Source organism: Telmatherina bonti (assembly GCF_933228915.1).
Source record: "Telmatherina bonti genome assembly, chromosome: 22".
In the NCBI taxonomy this organism is placed as follows: Eukaryota; Metazoa; Chordata; class Actinopteri; order Atheriniformes; family Telmatherinidae; genus Telmatherina; species Telmatherina bonti.
The window spans coordinates 28483714-28505628 of NC_136631.1; the positions used below are offsets into that span (position 1 = coordinate 28483714).

Here is a 21915-nt window from a genome sequence, read left to right on the forward strand (position 1 = left end):
ATGGCTGCCCTCCCTGAGCCGGGTTCTGCTGGAGGTTTTCTTCCTGTTAAAGGGGAGTTTTTTCCTTCCCACTGTCACCGCGTGCAGCTCAGGATGGGGGATTGGATCCAAGTCATGACTCGATGCAATCAGTTGGTTTCTATTATAGGATATGTATGAATTGGCTTGAAATGATGTGGATGTAAAGCCCTGAGACAACGTTGTCGTGAAGTGGTGCTATACAAATAAAGCTGAACTGAACTGAATTAAATGTCCTATATAACTAAAACTTACTTACTAACATGTAGCTTGAACAGACTAGCGCTATTCATGACGCTGCTTCTTGGTAAATCAATAAAAAACTTATTTTAGAAATTCTAACTGTTATGGCCTGATGTTCTGATGCTTCTTCGGGCTAAAAGGCAGAAACATGCTGTTTAATGTTGTTATTTGCATGTGTTAATGGGAGCAGACCATGTCCGAGTCAGGTGGAATTCATCGGTGAAAGACGTGGGAACAAGAGTACAAAGTGATTCATACATCAGGATTTTAAGTACTTTTCTACGTTTGGTTGTACGCCAGGTTTCTGAAGGAATCTTTGGAGGCCTTGGCTATGTTTTGGATATAAATGATTTACACACTTCTACAATGCTGAAAATGATTTTGGATATTTTCATAAAAGTGATGTTCTGGACTTGAAAAGGTCACTGACCGTGAACTGACCACACGTCTCACCAGGGGACTGAAACAACTCAAACATCCACTATTTATCTGACAACTACAAGTCCAGTTCAGGAAGACACACACACACACACACACACACACACACACACACACACACACACACACACACACACACACACACACACACACACACGGTGGGGAAGCTCTCAGTGGGCCCAGCAGACCAGCTGCAGACCAGCTGCAGTACCGACCGTCGCAACCTCCCTGAAATGTGGAAAACACATCTGATTTCATCATCTGTTCTTTTCTCACAATAGTGACTATCTGGTCATTTCATATCTGGGCATCTCTTGAAAAACCTGCAGGACAGCGGTCCTCGAGGACCAGGGCTGGTGATCCCTTCTCTAGATGGTAAATCCACAATGATCCTCAATAACACAACTATTAATCACATCTTCATCACCACCACAACCGTGTTGCTAAGAGACTTTTACTTTCAGCTGGACATGATGATGAAGACACTTCCTGCCAGACTTTCCACCTGGTCAGTGGACTTTGACCATACCTGCATTTTGGCGACGCTGGGGAAGTCTCCAGGGCTGATGTGGTGCTCTCTCTGAAGGATGGTGTAGATCTCTGGTAGCCTCATGATCAGCTCTTCCTTCTTCTTCTCTCGGCCAAAAAGAGATGGCATCTCCTTCTTCAGGTAGCTGATGATGTAAGCGTGCACCTGAGGGAAGAGGACCAGGAAAAGATGTGACCTTCTGGTTTTAACCCTAACCCTAAGTCACATTGTTAACCGGCTAAAAACCGAGGTTGTTCTACATTCCTCCTCAATGAAGCAGGATATCAGGATATCAGCAGATAGCAATCAAAAGGACAAACCCCTAAATATAACGAAATAATTAAATTACTTCTAAACAGATGAGTGATAAAAAAAAAAAAAAAGCCCCACCACACACACCCACACACACAGTTGTCATGAAGGTAAACCTTAGATCTTTTTTTGTACAAGGCTATAAACATGTTTATTTCTGTTGTAAACGTGTTTATTTCTGCTGTAAACGTGTTTATTTCTGCTGTAAACATGATTATTTCTGCTTTAAACGTGTTTTTTCTGCTGAAAACATGTTTATTCCTGCTGTAAACATGTTTATTCCGGCTATAAACATGATTATTTCTGCGGGAAACATGATTATTTCTGCTGTAAACGTGTTTATTTCTGCTGTAAACATGTTTATTCCTGCTTTAAACATGATTATTTCTGCTGTAAACATGATTATTTCTGCTGTAAACATGATTACTTCTGCTGTAAACATGATTACTTCTGCTGTAAACATGATTATTCCTGCTGTAAACATGATTATTTCTGCTGTAAACATGTTTATTCCTGCTGTATACATGTTTATTCCTGCTGTAAACATGTTAATTTCTTCTGTAAACATGATTATTTCTGCTGTAAACGTGTTTATTTCTGCTATAAACATGATTATTTCTGCTGTAAACATATTCATTTCTGCTGTAAACATGTTTATTCCTGCTGTAAACATGTTTATTCCTGCTGTAAACATGTTTATTCCTGCTGTAAACATGTTAATTTCTGCTGTAAACATGTTTATTTCTGCTGTAAACGTGTTTATTTCTGCTGTAAACGTGTTTATTTCTGCTGTAAACATGTTTATTTCTGCTGTAAACATGTTTATTTCTGCTGTTAACATGTTTATTCCTGCTGTAAACATGATTATTTCTGCTGTAAACATGTTAATTTCTGCTGTAAACAGGTTTATTTCTGCTGAAAACGTGTTTGTTCCTGCTGTAAATGTGTTTATTTCTGCTGTAAACATGTTTATTCCTGCTGTAAACATGTTTATTCCTGCTATAAACATGATTATTTCTGCTGTAAACATGTTTTATCCTTCTGTAAACGTGTTTATTTCTGCTGTAAACATGTTTATTCCTGCTATAAACATGATGATTTCTGCTGTAAACCTGATTATTTCTGCTGTAAACGTGTTTATTTCTGCTGTAAACATGTTTATTTCTGCTGTAAACGTGTTTATTTCTGCTGTAAACGTGTTTATTTCTGCTGTAAACGTGTTTATTTCTGCTGTAAACATGTTTATTCCTGCTGTAAACATGTTTATTCCTGCTATAAACATGATTTTTTCTGCTGTAAACATGTTTTATCCTTCTGTAAACTTGTATAGTTCTGCTGTAAACATGTTTATTCCTGCTGTAAACATGATTATTTCTGCTGTAAACATGTTAATTTCTGCTGTAAACATGATTATTTCTGCTGTAAACATGTTAATTTCTGCTGTAAACATGTTTATTTCTGCTGTAAGCATGCTTATTTCTGCTGAAAACTTGTTTTTTCTGCTGTAAACATGTTTATTCCTGCTGTAAGCATGATTATTTCTGCTGTAAACGTGTTTATTTCTGCTGTAAACGTGTTTATTTCTGCTGTAAACGTGTTTATTTCTGCTGTAAACATGTTTATTCCTGCTGTAAACATGTTTATTCCTGCTATAAACATGATTTTTTCTGCTGTAAACATGTTTTATCCTTCTGTAAACTTGTATAGTTCTGCTGTAAACGTGTTTATTTCTGCTGTAAACATGTTTATTCCTGCTGTAAACATGATTATTTCTGCTGTAAACATGTTAATTTCTGCTGTAAACATGATTATTTCTGCTGTAAACATGTTAATTTCTGCTGTAAACATGTTTATTTCTGCTGTAAGCATGCTTATTTCTGCTGAAAACTTGTTTTTTCTGCTGTAAACATGTTTATTCCTGCTGTAACCATGATTATTTCTGCTGTAAACATGTTTATTCCTGCTGTAAACATGTTTATTCCTGCTGTAAACGTGTTTATTTCTGCTATAAACATATTTATTCCTGCTGTAAACATGTTTATTCCTGCTGTAAACATGATTATTTCTGCTGTGAACATGTTAATTTCTTCTGTAAACCTGATTATTTCTGCTGTAAACGTGTTTATTTCTGCTGTAAACATGTTTATTCCTGCTGTAAACATGTTTATTCCTGCTATAAACGTGATTATTTCTGCTGTAAACATGATTATTTCTGCTGTAAACATGTTAATTTCTGCTGTAAACATGTTTATTTCTGCTGTAAGCATGCTTATTTCTGCTGAAAACTTGTTTTTCTGCTGTAAACATGTTTATTCCTGCTGTAAGCATGATTATTTCTGCTGTAAACATGTTTATTCCTGCTGTAAACATGTTTATTCCTGCTGTAAACATGATTATTTCTGCTGTGAACATGTTAATTTCTTCTGTAAACATGATTATTTCTGCTGTAAACGTGTTTATTTCTGCTATAAACATGATTATTTCTGCTGTAAACATATTCATTTCTGCTGTAAACATGTTTATTTCTGCTGTAAACATGTTTATTCCTGCTTTAAACATGATTATTTCTGCTGTAAACATGATTATTTCTGCTGTAAACATGATTACTTCTGCTGTAAACATGATTACTTCTGCTGTAAACATGATTATTCCTGCTGTAAACATGATTATTTCTGCTGTAAACATGTTTATTCCTGCTGTATACATGTTTATTCCTGCTGTAAACATGTTAATTTCTTCTGTAAACATGATTATTTCTGCTGTAAACGTGTTTATTTCTGCTATAAACATGATTATTTCTGCTGTAAACATATTCATTTCTGCTGTAAACATGTTTATTCCTGCTGTAAACATGTTTATTCCTGCTGTAAACATGTTTATTCCTGCTGTAAACATGTTAATTTCTGCTGTAAACATGTTTATTTCTGCTGTAAACGTGTTTATTTCTGCTGTAAACGTGTTTATTTCTGCTGTAAACATGTTTATTCCTGCTATGAACATGATTACTTCGGCTGTAAACATGTTTTATCCTTCTGTAAACGTGTTTATTTCTACTGTTAACGTGTTTATTTCTGCTGTAAACATGTTTATTTCTGCTGTAAACATGTTTATTTCTGTTGTTAACATGTTTATTCCTGCTGTAAACATGTTTATTCCTGCTGTAAACATGTTTATTCCTGCTGTAAACGTGTTTATTTCTGCTGTAAACGTGTTTATTTCTGCTGTAAACATGTTTATTCCTGCTATGAACATGATTACTTCGGCTGTAAACATGTTTTATCCTTCTGTAAACGTGTTTATTTCTACTGTTAACGTGTTTATTTCTGCTGTAAACATGTTTATTTCTGCTGTAAACATGTTTATTTCTGCTGTTAACATGTTTATTCCTGCTGTAAACATGATTATTTCTGCTGTAAACATGTTAATTTCTGCTGTAAACAGGTTTATTTCTGCTGAAAACGTGTTTGTTCCTGCTGTAAATGTGTTTATTTCTGCTGTAAACATGTTTATTCCTGCTGTAAACATGTTTATTCCTGCTATAAACATGATTATTTCTGCTGTAAACATGTTTTATCCTTCTGTAAACGTGTTTATTTCTGCTGTAAACATGTTTATTCCTGCTATAAACATGATGATTTCTGCTGTAAACCTGATTATTTCTGCTGTAAACGTGTTTATTTCTGCTGTAAACATGTTTATTTCTGCTGTAAACGTGTTTATTTCTGCTGTAAACGTGTTTATTTCTGCTGTAAACATGTTTATTCCTGCTGTAAACATGTTTATTCCTGCTATAAACATGATTTTTTCTGCTGTAAACATGTTTTATCCTTCTGTAAACTTGTATAGTTCTGCTGTAAACATGTTTATTCCTGCTGTAAACATGATTATTTCTGCTGTAAACATGTTAATTTCTGCTGTAAACATGATTATTTCTGCTGTAAACATGTTAATTTCTGCTGTAAACATGTTTATTTCTGCTGTAAGCATGCTTATTTCTGCTGAAAACTTGTTTTTTCTGCTGTAAACATGTTTATTCCTGCTGTAAGCATGATTATTTCTGCTGTAAACGTGTTTATTTCTGCTGTAAACGTGTTTATTTCTGCTGTAAACGTGTTTATTTCTGCTGTAAACATGTTTATTCCTGCTGTAAACATGTTTATTCCTGCTATAAACATGATTTTTTCTGCTGTAAACATGTTTTATCCTTCTGTAAACTTGTATAGTTCTGCTGTAAACGTGTTTATTTCTGCTGTAAACATGTTTATTCCTGCTGTAAACATGATTATTTCTGCTGTAAACATGTTAATTTCTGCTGTAAACATGATTATTTCTGCTGTAAACATGTTAATTTCTGCTGTAAACATGTTTATTTCTGCTGTAAGCATGCTTATTTCTGCTGAAAACTTGTTTTTTCTGCTGTAAACATGTTTATTCCTGCTGTAACCATGATTATTTCTGCTGTAAACATGTTTATTCCTGCTGTAAACATGTTTATTCCTGCTGTAAACGTGTTTATTTCTGCTATAAACATATTTATTCCTGCTGTAAACATGTTTATTCCTGCTGTAAACATGATTATTTCTGCTGTGAACATGTTAATTTCTTCTGTAAACCTGATTATTTCTGCTGTAAACGTGTTTATTTCTGCTGTAAACATGTTTATTCCTGCTGTAAACATGTTTATTCCTGCTATAAACGTGATTATTTCTGCTGTAAACATGATTATTTCTGCTGTAAACATGTTAATTTCTGCTGTAAACATGTTTATTTCTGCTGTAAGCATGCTTATTTCTGCTGAAAACTTGTTTTTCTGCTGTAAACATGTTTATTCCTGCTGTAAGCATGATTATTTCTGCTGTAAACATGTTTATTCCTGCTGTAAACATGTTTATTCCTGCTGTAAACATGATTATTTCTGCTGTGAACATGTTAATTTCTTCTGTAAACATGATTATTTCTGCTGTAAACGTGATTATTTCTGCTGTAAACATGTTTATTCCTGCTGTAAACATGTTTATTCCTGCTATAAACATGTTTATTTCTGCTGTAAACATGATTATTTCTGCTGTAAACATGTTAATTTCTGCTGTAAACATGTTTATTTCTGCTGTAAGCATGCTTATTTCTGCTGTAAACATGTTAATTTCTGCTGTAAACATGTTTATTTCTGCTGTAAGCATGCTTATTTCTGCTGAAAACTTGTTTTTTCTGCTGTAAACATGTTTATTCCTGCTGTAAGCATGATTATTTCTGCTGTAAACATGTTTATTCCTGCTGTAAACATGTTTATTTCTGCTGTAAGCATGATTATTTCTGCTGTAAACATGTTTATTCCTGCTGTAAACATCTTTATTTCTGCTGTAAACATGTTTATTCCTGCTGTAAACATGATTATTTCTGCTCTAAATGTGTTTATTTCCGCTGTGAATGTGTTTATTTCTGCTGTAAATGTGTTTATTTCTGCTGGAAAACGTGTTTATTCCTGCTGTAAACGTGTTTATTCCTGCTGTAAACGTGTTTATTCCTGCTGTAAACGTGTTTATTTCTGCTGTAAACATGTTTATTCCTGCTGTAAATGTGTTTATTTCTGCTGTAAACATGATTATTTCTGTTGTAAACATGCTTATTTCTGCTGTAAACATGTTTATTCCTGCTATAAACATGATTATTTCTGCTGTAAACATGTTTTATCCTTCTGTAAACGTGTTTATTTCTGCTGTAAACGTGTTTATTTCTGCTGTAAACATGTTTATTTCTGCTGTAAACATGTTTTATCCTTCTGTAAACATGTTTATTTCTGCTGTAAACATGTTTTATCCTTCTGTAAACTGGTTTATTTCTGCTGTAAACGTGTTTATTTCTGCTGTAAACATGTTTATTCCTGCTGTAAACATGATTATTTCTGCTGTAAACATGTTAATTTCTGCTGTAAACATGATTATTTCTGCTGTACACGTGTTTATTTCTGCTGTAAACATGTTTATTCCTGCTGTAAACATGTTTATTCCTGCTATAATCATGATTATTTCCGCTGTAAACGTGTTTATTTCTGCTGTAAACATGTTTATTCCTGCTGTAAACATGTTTATTCCTGCTATGAACATGATTACTTCGGCTGTAAACGTGTTTTATCCTTCTGTAAACGTGTTTATTTCTGCTGTAAACATGTTTATTCCTGCTGTAAACATGATTATTTCTGCTGTAAACATGTTTATTTCTCCTGTCAACATGTTTATTCCTGCTGTAAACATGATTATTTCTGCTGTAAACATGTTAATTTCTGCTGTAAACAGGTTTATTTCTGCTGAAAACGTGTTTGTTCCTGCTGTAAATGTGTTTATTTCTGCTGTAAACGTGTTTATTTCTGCTGTAAACATGTTTATTTCTGCTGTAAACATGTTTTATCCTTCTGTAAACTGGTTTATTTCTGCTGTAAACGTGTTTATTTCTGCTGTAAACATGTTTATTCCTGCTGTAAACATGATTATTTCTGCTGTAAACATGTTAATTTCTGCTGTAAACATGATTATTTCTGCTGTAAACGTGTTTATTTCTGCTGTAAACATGTTTATTCCTGCTATGAACATGATTACTTCGGCTGTAAACATGTTTTATCCTTCTGTAAACGTGTTTATTTCTACTGTTAACGTGTTTATTTCTGCTGTAAACATGTTTATTTCTGCTGTAAACATGTTTATTTCTGCTGTTAACATGTTTATTCCTGCTGTAAACATGATTATTTCTGCTGTAAACATGTTAATTTCTGCTGTAAACAGGTTTATTTCTGCTGAAAACGTGTTTGTTCCTGCTGTAAATGTGTTTATTTCTGCTGTAAACATGTTTATTCCTGCTGTAAACATGTTTATTCCTGCTATAAACATGATTATTTCTGCTGTAAACATGTTTTATCCTTCTGTAAACGTGTTTATTTCTGCTGTAAACATGTTTATTCCTGCTATAAACATGATGATTTCTGCTGTAAACCTGATTATTTCTGCTGTAAACGTGTTTATTTCTGCTGTAAACATGTTTATTTCTGCTGTAAACGTGTTTATTTCTGCTGTAAACGTGTTTATTTCTGCTGTAAACGTGTTTATTTCTGCTGTAAACATGTTTATTCCTGCTGTAAACATGTTTATTCCTGCTATAAACATGATTTTTTCTGCTGTAAACATGTTTTATCCTTCTGTAAACTTGTATAGTTCTGCTGTAAACATGTTTATTCCTGCTGTAAACATAATTATTTCTGCTGTAAACATGTTAATTTCTGCTGTAAACATGATTATTTCTGCTGTAAACATGTTAATTTCTGCTGTAAACATGTTTATTTCTGCTGTAAGCATGCTTATTTCTGCTGAAAACTTGTTTTTTCTGCTGTAAACATGTTTATTCCTGCTGTAAGCATGATTATTTCTGCTGTAAACGTGTTTATTTCTGCTGTAAACGTGTTTATTTCTGCTGTAAACGTGTTTATTTCTGCTGTAAACATGTTTATTCCTGCTGTAAACATGTTTATTCCTGCTATAAACATGATTTTTTCTGCTGTAAACATGTTTTATCCTTCTGTAAACTTGTATAGTTCTGCTGTAAACGTGTTTATTTCTGCTGTAAACATGTTTATTCCTGCTGTAAACATGATTATTTCTGCTGTAAACATGTTAATTTCTGCTGTAAACATGATTATTTCTGCTGTAAACATGTTAATTTCTGCTGTAAACATGTTTATTTCTGCTGTAAGCATGCTTATTTCTGCTGAAAACTTGTTTTTTCTGCTGTAAACATGTTTATTCCTGCTGTAAGCATGATTATTTCTGCTGTAAACATGTTTATTCCTGCTGTAAACATGTTTATTCCTGCTGTAAACGTGTTTATTTCTGCTATAAACATATTTATTCCTGCTGTAAACATGTTTATTCCTGCTGTAAACATGATTATTTCTGCTGTGAACATGTTAATTTCTTCTGTAAACCTGATTATTTCTGCTGTAAACGTGTTTATTTCTGCTGTAAACATGTTTATTCCTGCTGTAAACATGTTTATTCCTGCTATAAACGTGATTATTTCTGCTGTAAACATGATTATTTCTGCTGTAAACATGTTAATTTCTGCTGTAAACATGTTTATTTCTGCTGTAAGCATGCTTATTTCTGCTGAAAACTTGTTTTTTCTGCTGTAAACATGTTTATTCCTGCTGTAAGCATGATTATTTCTGCTGTAAACATGTTTATTCCTGCTGTAAACATGTTTATTCCTGCTGTAAACATGATTATTTCTGCTGTGAACATGTTAATTTCTTCTGTAAACATGATTATTTCTGCTGTAAACGTGTTTATTTCTGCTGTAAACATGTTTATTCCTGCTGTAAACATGTTTATTCCTGCTATAAACATGTTTATTTCTGCTGTAAACATGATTATTTCTGCTGTAAACATGTTAATTTCTGCTGTAAACATGTTTATTTCTGCTGTAAGCATGCTTATTTCTGCTGTAAACATGTTAATTTCTGCTGTAAACATGTTTATTCCTGCTGTAAGCATGATTATTTCTGCTGTAAACATGTTTATTCCTGCTGTAAACATGTTTATTTCTGCTGTAAGCATGATTATTTCTGCTGTAAACATGTTTATTCCTGCTGTAAACATCTTTATTTCTGCTGTAAACATGTTTATTCCTGCTGTAAACATGATTATTTCTGCTCTAAATGTGTTTATTTCCGCTGTGAATGTGTTTATTTCTGCTGTAAATGTGTTTATTTCTGCTGGAAAACGTGTTTATTCCTGCTGTAAACGTGTTTATTCCTGCTGTAAACGTGTTTATTCCTGCTGTAAACGTGTTTATTTCTGCTGTAAACATGTTTATTCCTGCTGTAAATGTGTTTATTTCTGCTGTAAACATGATTATTTCTGTTGTAAACATGCTTATTTCTGCTGTAAACATGTTTATTCCTGCTATAAACATGATTATTTCTGCTGTAAACATGTTTTATCCTTCTGTAAACGTGTTTATTTCTGCTGTAAACGTGTTTATTTCTGCTGTAAACATGTTTATTTCTGCTGTAAACATGTTTTATCCTTCTGTAAACATGTTTATTTCTGCTGTAAACATGTTTTATCCTTCTGTAAACTGGTTTATTTCTGCTGTAAACGTGTTTATTTCTGCTGTAAACATGTTTATTCCTGCTGTAAACATGATTATTTCTGCTGTAAACATGTTAATTTCTGCTGTAAACATGATTATTTCTGCTGTACACATGTTTATTTCTGCTGTAAACATGTTTATTCCTGCTGTAAACATGTTTATTCCTGCTATAATCATGATTATTTCCGCTGTAAACGTGTTTATTTCTGCTGTAAACATGTTTATTCCTGCTGTAAACATGTTTATTCCTGCTATGAACATGATTACTTCGGCTGTAAACGTGTTTTATCCTTCTGTAAACGTGTTTATTTCTGCTGTAAACGTGTTTATTTCTGCTGTAAACATGTTTATTTCTGCTGTTAACATGTTTATTCCTGCTGTAAACATGATTATTTCTGCTGTAAACATGTTTATTTCTCCTGTCAACATGTTTATTCCTGCTGTAAACATGATTATTTCTGCTGTAAACATGTTAATTTCTGCTGTAAACAGGTTTATTTCAGCTGAAAACGTGTTTGTTCCTGCTTTAAATGTGTTTATTTCTGCTGTAAACGTGTTTATTTCTGCTGTAAACATGTTTATTTCTGCTGTAAACATGTTTTATCCTTCTGTAAACTGGTTTATTTCTGCTGTAAACGTGTTTATTTCTGCTGTAAACATGTTTATTCCTGCTGTAAACATGATTATTTCTGCTGTAAACATGTTAATTTCTGCTGTAAACATGATTATTTCTGCTGTACACGTGTTTATTTCTGCTGTAAACATGTTTATTCCTGCTATGAACATGATTACTTCGGCTGTAAACATGTTTTATCCTTCTGTAAACGTGTTTATTTCTACTGTTAACGTGTTTATTTCTGCTGTAAACATGTTTATTTCTGCTGTAAACATGTTTATTTCTGCTGTTAACATGTTTATTCCTGCTGTAAACATGATTATTTCTGCTGTAAACATGTTAATTTCTGCTGTAAACAGGTTTATTTCTGCTGAAAACGTGTTTGTTCCTGCTGTAAATGTGTTTATTTCTGCTGTAAACATGTTTATTCCTGCTGTAAACATGTTTATTCCTGCTATAAACATGATTATTTCTGCTGTAAACATGTTTTATCCTTCTGTAAACGTGTTTATTTCTGCTGTAAACATGTTTATTCCTGCTATAAACATGATGATTTCTGCTGTAAACCTGATTATTTCTGCTGTAAACGTGTTTATTTCTGCTGTAAACATGTTTATTTCTGCTGTAAACGTGTTTATTTCTGCTGTAAACGTGTTTATTTCTGCTGTAAACGTGTTTATTTCTGCTGTAAACATGTTTATTCCTGCTGTAAACATGTTTATTCCTGCTATAAACATGATTTTTTCTGCTGTAAACATGTTTTATCCTTCTGTAAACTTGTATAGTTCTGCTGTAAACATGTTTATTCCTGCTGTAAACATGATTATTTCTGCTGTAAACATGTTAATTTCTGCTGTAAACATGATTATTTCTGCTGTAAACATGTTAATTTCTGCTGTAAACATGTTTATTTCTGCTGTAAGCATGCTTATTTCTGCTGAAAACTTGTTTTTTCTGCTGTAAACATGTTTATTCCTGCTGTAAGCATGATTATTTCTGCTGTAAACGTGTTTATTTCTGCTGTAAACGTGTTTATTTCTGCTGTAAACATGTTTATTCCTGCTGTAAACATGTTTATTCCTGCTATAAACATGATTTTTTCTGCTGTAAACATGTTTTATCCTTCTGTAAACTTGTATAGTTCTGCTGTAAACATGTTTATTCCTGCTGTAAACATGATTATTTCTGCTGTAAACATGTTAATTTCTGCTGTAAACATGATTATTTCTGCTGTAAACATGTTAATTTCTGCTGTAAACATGTTTATTTCTGCTGTAAGCATGCTTATTTCTGCTGAAAACTTGTTTTTTCTGCTGTAAACATGTTTATTCCTGCTGTAAGCATGATTATTTCTGCTGTAAACGTGTTTATTTCTGCTGTAAACGTGTTTATTTCTGCTGTAAACATGTTTATTCCTGCTGTAAACATGTTTATTCCTGCTATAAACATGATTTTTTCTGCTGTAAACATGTTTTATCCTTCTGTAAACTTGTATAGTTCTGCTGTAAACGTGTTTATTTCTGCTGTAAACATGTTTATTCCTGCTGTAAACATGATTATTTCTGCTGTAAACATGTTAATTTCTGCTGTAAACATGATTATTTCTGCTGTAAACATGTTAATTTCTGCTGTAAACATGTTTATTTCTGCTGTAAGCATGCTTATTTCTGCTGAAAACTTGTTTTTTCTGCTGTAAACATGTTTATTCCTGCTGTAAGCATGATTATTTCTGCTGTAAACATGTTTATTCCTGCTGTAAACATGTTTATTCCTGCTGTAAACGTGTTTATTTCTGCTATAAACATATTTATTCCTGCTGTAAACATGTTTATTCCTGCTGTAAACATGATTATTTCTGCTGTGAACATGTTAATTTCTTCTGTAAACCTGATTATTTCTGCTGTAAACGTGTTTATTTCTGCTGTAAACATGTTTGTTCCTGCTGTAAACATGTTTATTCCTGCTATAAACGTGATTATTTCTGCTGTAAACATGATTATTTCTGCTGTAAACATGTTAATTTCTGCTGTAAACATGTTTATTTCTGCTGTAAGCATGCTTATTTCTGCTGAAAACTTGTTTTTTCTGCTGTAAACATGTTTATTCCTGCTGTAAGCATGATTATTCCTGCTGTAAACATCTTTATTTCTGCTGTAAACATGTTTATTCCTGCTGTAAACATGATTATTTCTGCTCTAAATGTGTTTATTTCCGCTGTGAATGTGTTTATTTCTGCTGTAAATGTGTTTATTTCTGCTGGAAAACGTGTTTATTCCTGCTGTAAACGTGTTTATTCCTGCTGTAAACGTGTTTATTCCTGCTGTAAACGTGTTTATTTCTGCTGTAAACATGTTTATTCCTGCTGTAAATGTGTTTATTTCTGCTGTAAACATGATTATTTCTGTTGTAAACATGCTTATTTCTGCTGTAAACATGTTTATTCCTGCTATAAACATGATTATTTCTGCTGTAAACATGTTTTATCCTTCTGTAAACGTGTTTATTTCTGCTGTAAACGTGTTTATTTCTGCTGTAAACCTGTTTATTTCTGCTGTAAACATGTTTTATCCTTCTGTAAACATGTTTATTTCTGCTGTAAACATGTTTTATCCTTCTGTAAACTGGTTTATTTCTGCTGTAAACGTGTTTATTTCTGCTGTAAACATGTTTATTCCTGCTGTAAACATGATTATTTCTGCTGTAAACATGTTAATTTCTGCTGTAAACATGATTATTTCTGCTGTACACATGTTTATTTCTGCTGTAAACATGTTTATTCCTGCTGTAAACATGTTTATTCCTGCTATAATCATGATTATTTCCGCTGTAAACGTGTTTATTTCTGCTGTAAACATGTTTATTCCTGCTGTAAACATGTTTATTCCTGCTATGAACATGATTACTTCGGCTGTAAACGTGTTTTATCCTTCTGTAAACGTGTTTATTTCTGCTGTAAACGTGTTTATTTCTGCTGTAAACATGTTTATTTCTGCTGTTAACATGTTTATTCCTGCTGTAAACATGATTATTTCTGCTGTAAACATGTTTATTTCTCCTGTCAACATGTTTATTCCTGCTGTAAACATGATTATTTCTGCTGTAAACATGTTAATTTCTGCTGTAAACAGGTTTATTTCTGCTGAAAACGTGTTTGTTCCTGCTGTAAATGTGTTTATTTCTGCTGTAAACGTGTTTATTTCTGCTGTAAACATGTTTATTTCTGCTGTAAACATGTTTTATCCTTCTGTAAACTGGTTTATTTCTGCTGTAAACGTGTTTATTTCTGCTGTAAACATGTTTATTCCTGCTGTAAACATGATTATTTCTGCTGTAAACATGTTAATTTCTGCTGTAAACATGATTATTTCTGCTGTACACGTGTTTATTTCTGCTGTAAACATGTTTATTCCTGCTATGAACATGATTACTTCGGCTGTAAACATGTTTTATCCTTCTGTAAACGTGTTTATTTCTACTGTTAACGTGTTTATTTCTGCTGTAAACATGTTTATTTCTGCTGTAAACATGTTTATTTCTGCTGTTAACATGTTTATTCCTGCTGTTAACATGATTATTTCTGCTGTAAACATGTTAATTTCTGCTGTAAACAGGTTTATTTCTGCTGAAAACGTGTTTGTTCCTGCTGTAAATGTGTTTATTTCTGCTGTAAACATGTTTATTCCTGCTGTAAACATGTTTATTCCTGCTATAAACATGATTATTTCTGCTGTAAACATGTTTTATCCTTCTGTAAACGTGTTTATTTCTGCTGTAAACATGTTTATTCCTGCTATAAACATGATGATTTCTGCTGTAAACCTGATTATTTCTGCTGTAAACGTGTTTATTTCTGCTGTAAACATGTTTATTTCTGCTGTAAACGTGTTTATTTCTGCTGTAAACGTGTTTATTTCTGCTGTAAACGTGTTTATTTCTGCTGTAAACATGTTTATTCCTGCTGTAAACATGTTTATTCCTGCTATAAACATGATTTTTTCTGCTGTAAACATGTTTTATCCTTCTGTAAACTTGTATAGTTCTGCTGTAAACATGTTTATTCCTGCTGTAAACATGATTATTTCTGCTGTAAACATGTTAATTTCTGCTGTAAACATGTTAATTTCTGCTGTAAACATGTTAATTTCTGCTGTAAACATGTTTATTTCTGCTGTAAGCATGCTTATTTCTGCTGTAAGCATGCTTATTTCTGCTGAAAACTTGTTTTTTCTGCTGTAAACATGTTTATTCCTGCTGTAAGCATGATTATTTCTGCTGTAAACGTGTTTATTTCTGCTGTAAACGTGTTTATTTCTGCTGTAAACATGTTTATTCCTGCTGTAAACATGTTTATTCCTGCTATAAACATGATTTTTTCTGCTGTAAACATGTTTTATCCTTCTGTAAACTTGTATAGTTCTGCTGTAAACGTGTTTATTTCTGCTGTAAACATGTTTATTCCTGCTGTAAACATGATTATTTCTGCTGTAAACATGTTAATTTCTGCTGTAAACATGATTATTTCTGCTGTAAACATGTTAATTTCTGCTGTAAACATGTTTATTTCTGCTGTAAGCATGCTTATTTCTGCTGAAAACTTGTTTTTTCTGCTGTAAACATGTTTATTCCTGCTGTAAGCATGATTATTTCTGCTGTAAACATGTTTATTCCTGCTGTAAACATGTTTATTCCTGCTGTAAACGTGTTTATTTCTGCTATAAACATATTTATTCCTGCTGTAAACATGTTTATTCCTGCTGTAAACATGATTATTTCTGCTGTGAACATGTTAATTTCTTCTGTAAACCTGATTATTTCTGCTGTAAACGTGTTTATTTCTGCTGTAAACATGTTTATTCCTGCTGTAAACATGTTTATTCCTGCTATAAACGTGATTATTTCTGCTGTAAACATGATTATTTCTGCTGTAAACATGTTAATTTCTGCTGTAAACATGTTCATTTCTGCTGTAAGCATGCTTATTTCTGCTGAAAACTTGTTTTTTCTGCTGTAAACATGTTTATTCCTGCTGTAAGCATGATTATTTCTGCTGTAAACATGTTTATTCCTGCTGTAAACATGTTTATTCCTGCTGTAAACATGATTATTTCTGCTGTGAACATGTTAATTTCTTCTGTAAACATGATTATTTCTGCTGTAAACGTGTTTATTTCTGCTGTAAACATGTTTATTCCTGCTGTAAACATGTTTATTTCTGCTGTAAGCATGCTTATTTCTGCTGTAAACATGTTAATTTCTGCTGTAAACATGTTTATTTCTGCTGTAAGCATGCTTATTTCTGCTGAAAACTTGTTTTTTCTGCTGTAAACATGTTTATTCCTGCTGTAAGCATGATTATTTCTGCTGTAAACATGTTTATTCCTGCTGTAAACATGTTTATTTCTGCTGTAAGCATGATTATTTCTGCTGTAAACATGTTTATTCCTGCTGTAAACATCTTTATTTCTGCTGTAAACATGTTTATTCCTGCTGTAAACATGATTATTTCTGCTCTAAATGTGTTTATTTCCGCTGTGAATGTGTTTATTTCTGCTGTAAATGTGTTTATTTCTGCTGGAAAACGTGTTTATTCCTGCTGTAAACGTGTTTATTCCTGCTGTAAACGTGTTTATTCCTGCTGTAAACGTGTTTATTTCTGCTGTAAACATGTTTATTCCTGCTGTAAATGTGTTTATTTCTGCTGTAAACATGATTATTTCTGTTGTAAACATGCTTATTTCTGCTGTAAACATGTTTATTCCTGCTATAAACATGATTATTTCTGCTGTAAACATGTTTTATCCTTCTGTAAACGTGTTTATTTCTGCTGTAAACGTGTTTATTTCTGCTGTAAACATGTTTATTTCTGCTGTAAACATGTTTTATCCTTCTGTAAACATGTTTATTTCTGCTGTAAACATGTTTTATCCTTCTGTAAACTGGTTTATTTCTGCTGTAAACGTGTTTATTTCTGCTGTAAACATGTTTATTCCTGCTGTAAACATGATTATTTCTGCTGTAAACATGTTAATTTCTGCTGTAAACATGATTATTTCTGCTGTACACGTGTTTATTTCTGCTGTAAACATGTTTATTCCTGCTGTAAACATGTTTATTCCTGCTATAATCATGATTATTTCCGCTGTAAACGTGTTTATTTCTGCTGTAAACATGTTTATTCCTGCTGTAAACATGTTTATTCCTGCTATGAACATGATTACTTCGGCTGTAAACGTGTTTTATCCTTCTGTAAACGTGTTTATTTCTGCTGTAAACGTGTTTATTTCTGCTGTAAACATGTTTATTTCTGCTGTTAACATGTTTATTCCTGCTGTAAACATGATTATTTCTGCTGTAAACATGTTTATTTCTCCTGTCAACATGTTTATTCCTGCTGTAAACATGATTATTTCTGCTGTAAACATGTTAATTTCTGCTGTAAACAGGTTTATTTCTGCTGAAAACGTGTTTGTTCCTGCTGTAAATGTGTTTATTTCTGCTGTAAACGTGTTTATTTCTGCTGTAAACATGTTTATTTCTGCTGTAAACATGTTTTATCCTTCTGTAAACTGGTTTATTTCTGCTGTAAACGTGTTTATTTCTGCTGTAAACATGTTTATTCCTGCTGTAAACATGATTATTTCTGCTGTAAACATGTTAATTTCTGCTGTAAACATGATTATTTCTGCTGTACACGTGTTTATTTCTGCTGTAAACATGTTTATTCCTGCTGTAAACATGTTTATTCCTGCTATAATCATGATTATTTCCGCTGTAAACGTGTTTATTTCTGCTGTAAACATGTTTATTCCTGCTGTAAACATGTTTATTCCTGCTATGAACATGATTACTTCGGCTGTAAACATGTTTTATCCTTCTGTAAACGTGTTTATTTCTGCTGTAAACGTGTTTATTTCTGCTGTAAACATGTTTATTTCTGCTGTTAACATGTTTATTCCTGCTGTAAACATGATTATTTCTGCTGTAAACATGTTTATTCCTGCTGTAAACATGATTATTTCTGCTGTAAACATGTTCATTTCTGCTGTAAACAGGTTTATTTCTGCTGAAAACGTGTTTGTTCCTGCTGTAAATGTGTTTATTTCTGCTGTAAACATGTTTATTCCTGCTGTAAACATGTTTATTCCTGCTATAAACATGATTATTTCTGCTGTAAACATGTTTTATCCTTCTGTAAACGTGTTTATTTCTGCTGTAAACATGTTTATTCCTGCTATAAACATGATGATTTCTGCTGTAAACCTGATTATTTCTGCTGTAAACGTGTTTATTTCTGCTGTAAACGTGTTTATTTCTACTGTAAACATGTTTATTTCGGCTGTAAACGTGTTTATTTCTGCTGTAAACGTGTTTATTTCTGCTGTAAACATGTTTATTCCTGCTGTAAACATGTTTATTCCTGCTGTGAACATGTTAATTTCTGCTGTAAACATGTTTATTTCTGCTGTAAACGTGTTTATTTCTGCTGTAAACATGTTTATTCCTGCTGTAAACATGTTTATTCCTGCTATAAACATGATTATTTCTGCTGTAAACATGATTATTTCTGCTGTAAACATGTTAATTTCTGCTGTAAACATGTTTATTTCTGCTGTAAGCATGCTTATTTCTGCTGAAAACTTGTTTTTTCTGCTGTAAACATGTTTATTCCTGCTGTAAGCATGATTATTTCTGCTGTAAACATGTTTATTCCTGCTGTAAACATGTTTATTTCTGCTGTAAGCATGATTATTTCTGCTGTAAACATGTTTATTCCTGCTGTAAACATCTTTATTTCTGCTGTAAACATGTTTATTCCTGCTGTAAACATGATTATTTCTGCTCTAAATGTGTTTATTTCCGCTGTGAATGTGTTTATTTCTGCTGTAAATGTGTTTATTTCTGCTGGAAAACGTGTTTATTCCTGCTGTAAACGTGTTTATTCCTGCTGTAAACGTGTTTATTTCTGCTGTAAACATGTTTATTCCTGCTGTAAATGTGTTTATTTCTGCTGTAAACATGATTATTTCTGTTGTAAACATGCTTATTTCTGCTGTAAACATGTTTATTCCTGCTATAAACATGATTATTTCTGCTGTAAACATGTTTTATCCTTCTGTAAACGTGTTTATTTCTGCTGTAAACGTGTTTATTTCTGCTGTAAACATGTTTATTTCTGCTGTAAACATGTTTTATCCTTCTGTAAACATGTTTATTTCTGCTGTAAACATGTTTTATCCTTCTGTAAACTGGTTTATTTCTGCTGTAAACGTGTTTATTTCTGCTGTAAACATGTTTATTCCTGCTGTAAACATGATTATTTCTGCTGTAAACATGTTAATTTCTGCTGTAAACATGATTATTTCTGCTGTACACGTGTTTATTTCTGCTGTAAACATGTTTATTCCTGCTGTAAACATGTTTATTCCTGCTATAATCATGATTATTTCCGCTGTAAACGTGTTTATTTCTGCTGTAAACATGTTTATTCCTGCTGTAAACATGTTTATTCCTGCTATGAACATGATTACTTCGGCTGTAAACATGTTTTATCCTTCTGTAAACGTGTTTATTTCTGCTGTAAACGTGTTTATTTCTGCTGTAAACATGTTTATTTCTGCTGTTAACATGTTTATTCCTGCTGTAAACATGATCATTTCTGCTGTAAACATGTTAATTTCTGCTGTAAACAGGTTTATGTCTGCTGAAAACGTGTTTGTTCCTGCTGTAAATGTGTTTATTTCTGCTGTAAACATGTTTATTCCTGCTGTAAACATGTTTATTCCTGCTATAAACATGATTATTTCTGCTGTAAACATGTTTTATCCTTCTGTAAACGTGTTTATTTCTGCTGTAAACATGTTTATTCCTGCTATAAACATGATGATTTCTGCTGTAAACCTGATTATTTCTGCTGTAAACGTGTTTATTTCTGCTGTAAACGTGTTTATTTCTACTGTAAACATGTTTATTTCTGCTGTAAACGTGTTTATTTCTGCTGTAAACGTGTTTATTTCTGCTGTAAACGTGTTTATTTCTGCTGTAAACATGTTTATTCCTGCTGTAAACATGTTTATTCCTGCTGTGAACATGTTAATTTCTGCTGTAAACATGATTATTTCTGCTGTAAACGTGTTTATTTCTGCTGTAAACATGTTTATTCCTGCTGTAAACATGTTTATTCCTGCTATAAACATGATTATTTCTGCTGTAAACATGATTATTTCTGTTGTAAACATGCTTATTTCTGCTGTAAACATGTTTATTCCTGCTATAAACATGATTATTTCTGCTGTAAACATGTTTTATCCTTCTGTAAACGTGTTTATTTCTGCTGTAAACATGTTTATTTCTGCTGTAAACATGTTTTATCCTTCTGTAAACATGTTTATTTCTGCTGTAAACATGTTTTATCCTTCTGTAAACTGGTTTATTTCTGCTGTAAACGTGTTTATTTCTGCTGTAAACATGTTTATTCCTGCTGTAAACATGATTATTTCCGCTGTAAACATGTTAATTTCTGCTGTAAACATGATTATTTCTGCTGTACACGTGTTTATTTCTGCTGTAAACATGTTTATTCCTGCTGTAAACATGTTTATTCCTGCTATAATCATGATTATTTCCGCTGTAAACGTGTTTATTTCTGCTGTAAACATGTTTATTCCTGCTGTAAACATGTTTATTCCTGCTATGAACATGATTACTTCGGCTGTAAACATGTTTTATCCTTCTGTAAACGTGTTTATTTCTGCTGTAAACGTGTTTATTTCTGCTGAAAACATGTTTATTTCTGCTGTTAACATGTTTATTCCTGCTGTAAACATGATTATTTCTGCTGTAAACATGTTTATTTCTGCTGTTAACATGTTTATTCCTGCTGTAAACATGATTATTTCTGCTGTAAACATGTTAATTTCTGCTGTAAACAGGTTTATTTCTGCTGAAAACATGTTTATTCCTGCTGTAAACATGTTTATTCCTGCTATAAACATGATTATTTCTGCTGTAAACATGTTTTATCCTTCTGTAAACGTGTTTATTTCTGCTGTAAACATGTTTATTCCTGCTATAAACATGATGATTTCTGCTGTAAACCTGATTATTTCTGCTGTAAAGGTGTTTATTTCTACTGTAAACATGTTTATTTCTGCTGTAAACGTGTTTATTTCTGCTGTAAACGTGTTTATTTCTGCTGTAAACATGTTTATTTCTGCTGTAAACGTGTTTATTTCTGCTGTAAACGTGTTTATTCCTGCTGTAAACATGTTTATTCCTGCTGTGAACATGTTAAATTCTGCTGTAAACATGATTATTTCTGCTGTAAACGTGTTTATTTCTGCTGTAAACATGTTTATTCCTGATGTAAACATGTTTATTCCTGCTATAAACATGATTATTTCTGCTGTAAACATGATTATTTCTGCTGTAAACATGTTTATTCCTGCTATAAACATGATTATTTCTGCTGTAAACATGATTATTTCTGCTGTAAACATGTTCATTTCTGCTGTAAACATGTTTATTTCTGCTGTAAGCATGCTTATTTCTGCTGAAAACTTGTTTTTTCTGCTGTAAACATGTTTATTCCTGCTGTAAGCATGATTATTTCTGCTGTAAACAT

At 32.4% G+C, this 21915-nt stretch overlaps 1 protein-coding gene across 3 annotated transcripts in view; it reads right to left on the reverse strand.

Moving 5' to 3' along the window:
- ehd4 (EH-domain containing 4) overlaps positions 1 to 21915 on the reverse strand; it is a 143245-nt gene that overhangs the window by 13818 nt on the left and 107512 nt on the right. For all 3 annotated transcript variants that reach the window (XM_079262386.1, XM_079262388.1, XM_079262387.1), the window contains exon 7: positions 1229 to 1393. In XM_079262386.1, coding sequence (XP_079118512.1) covers positions 1229 to 1393 — 165 coding nt within the window. The remainder of the gene's footprint in view (positions 1 to 1228; positions 1394 to 21915) is intronic.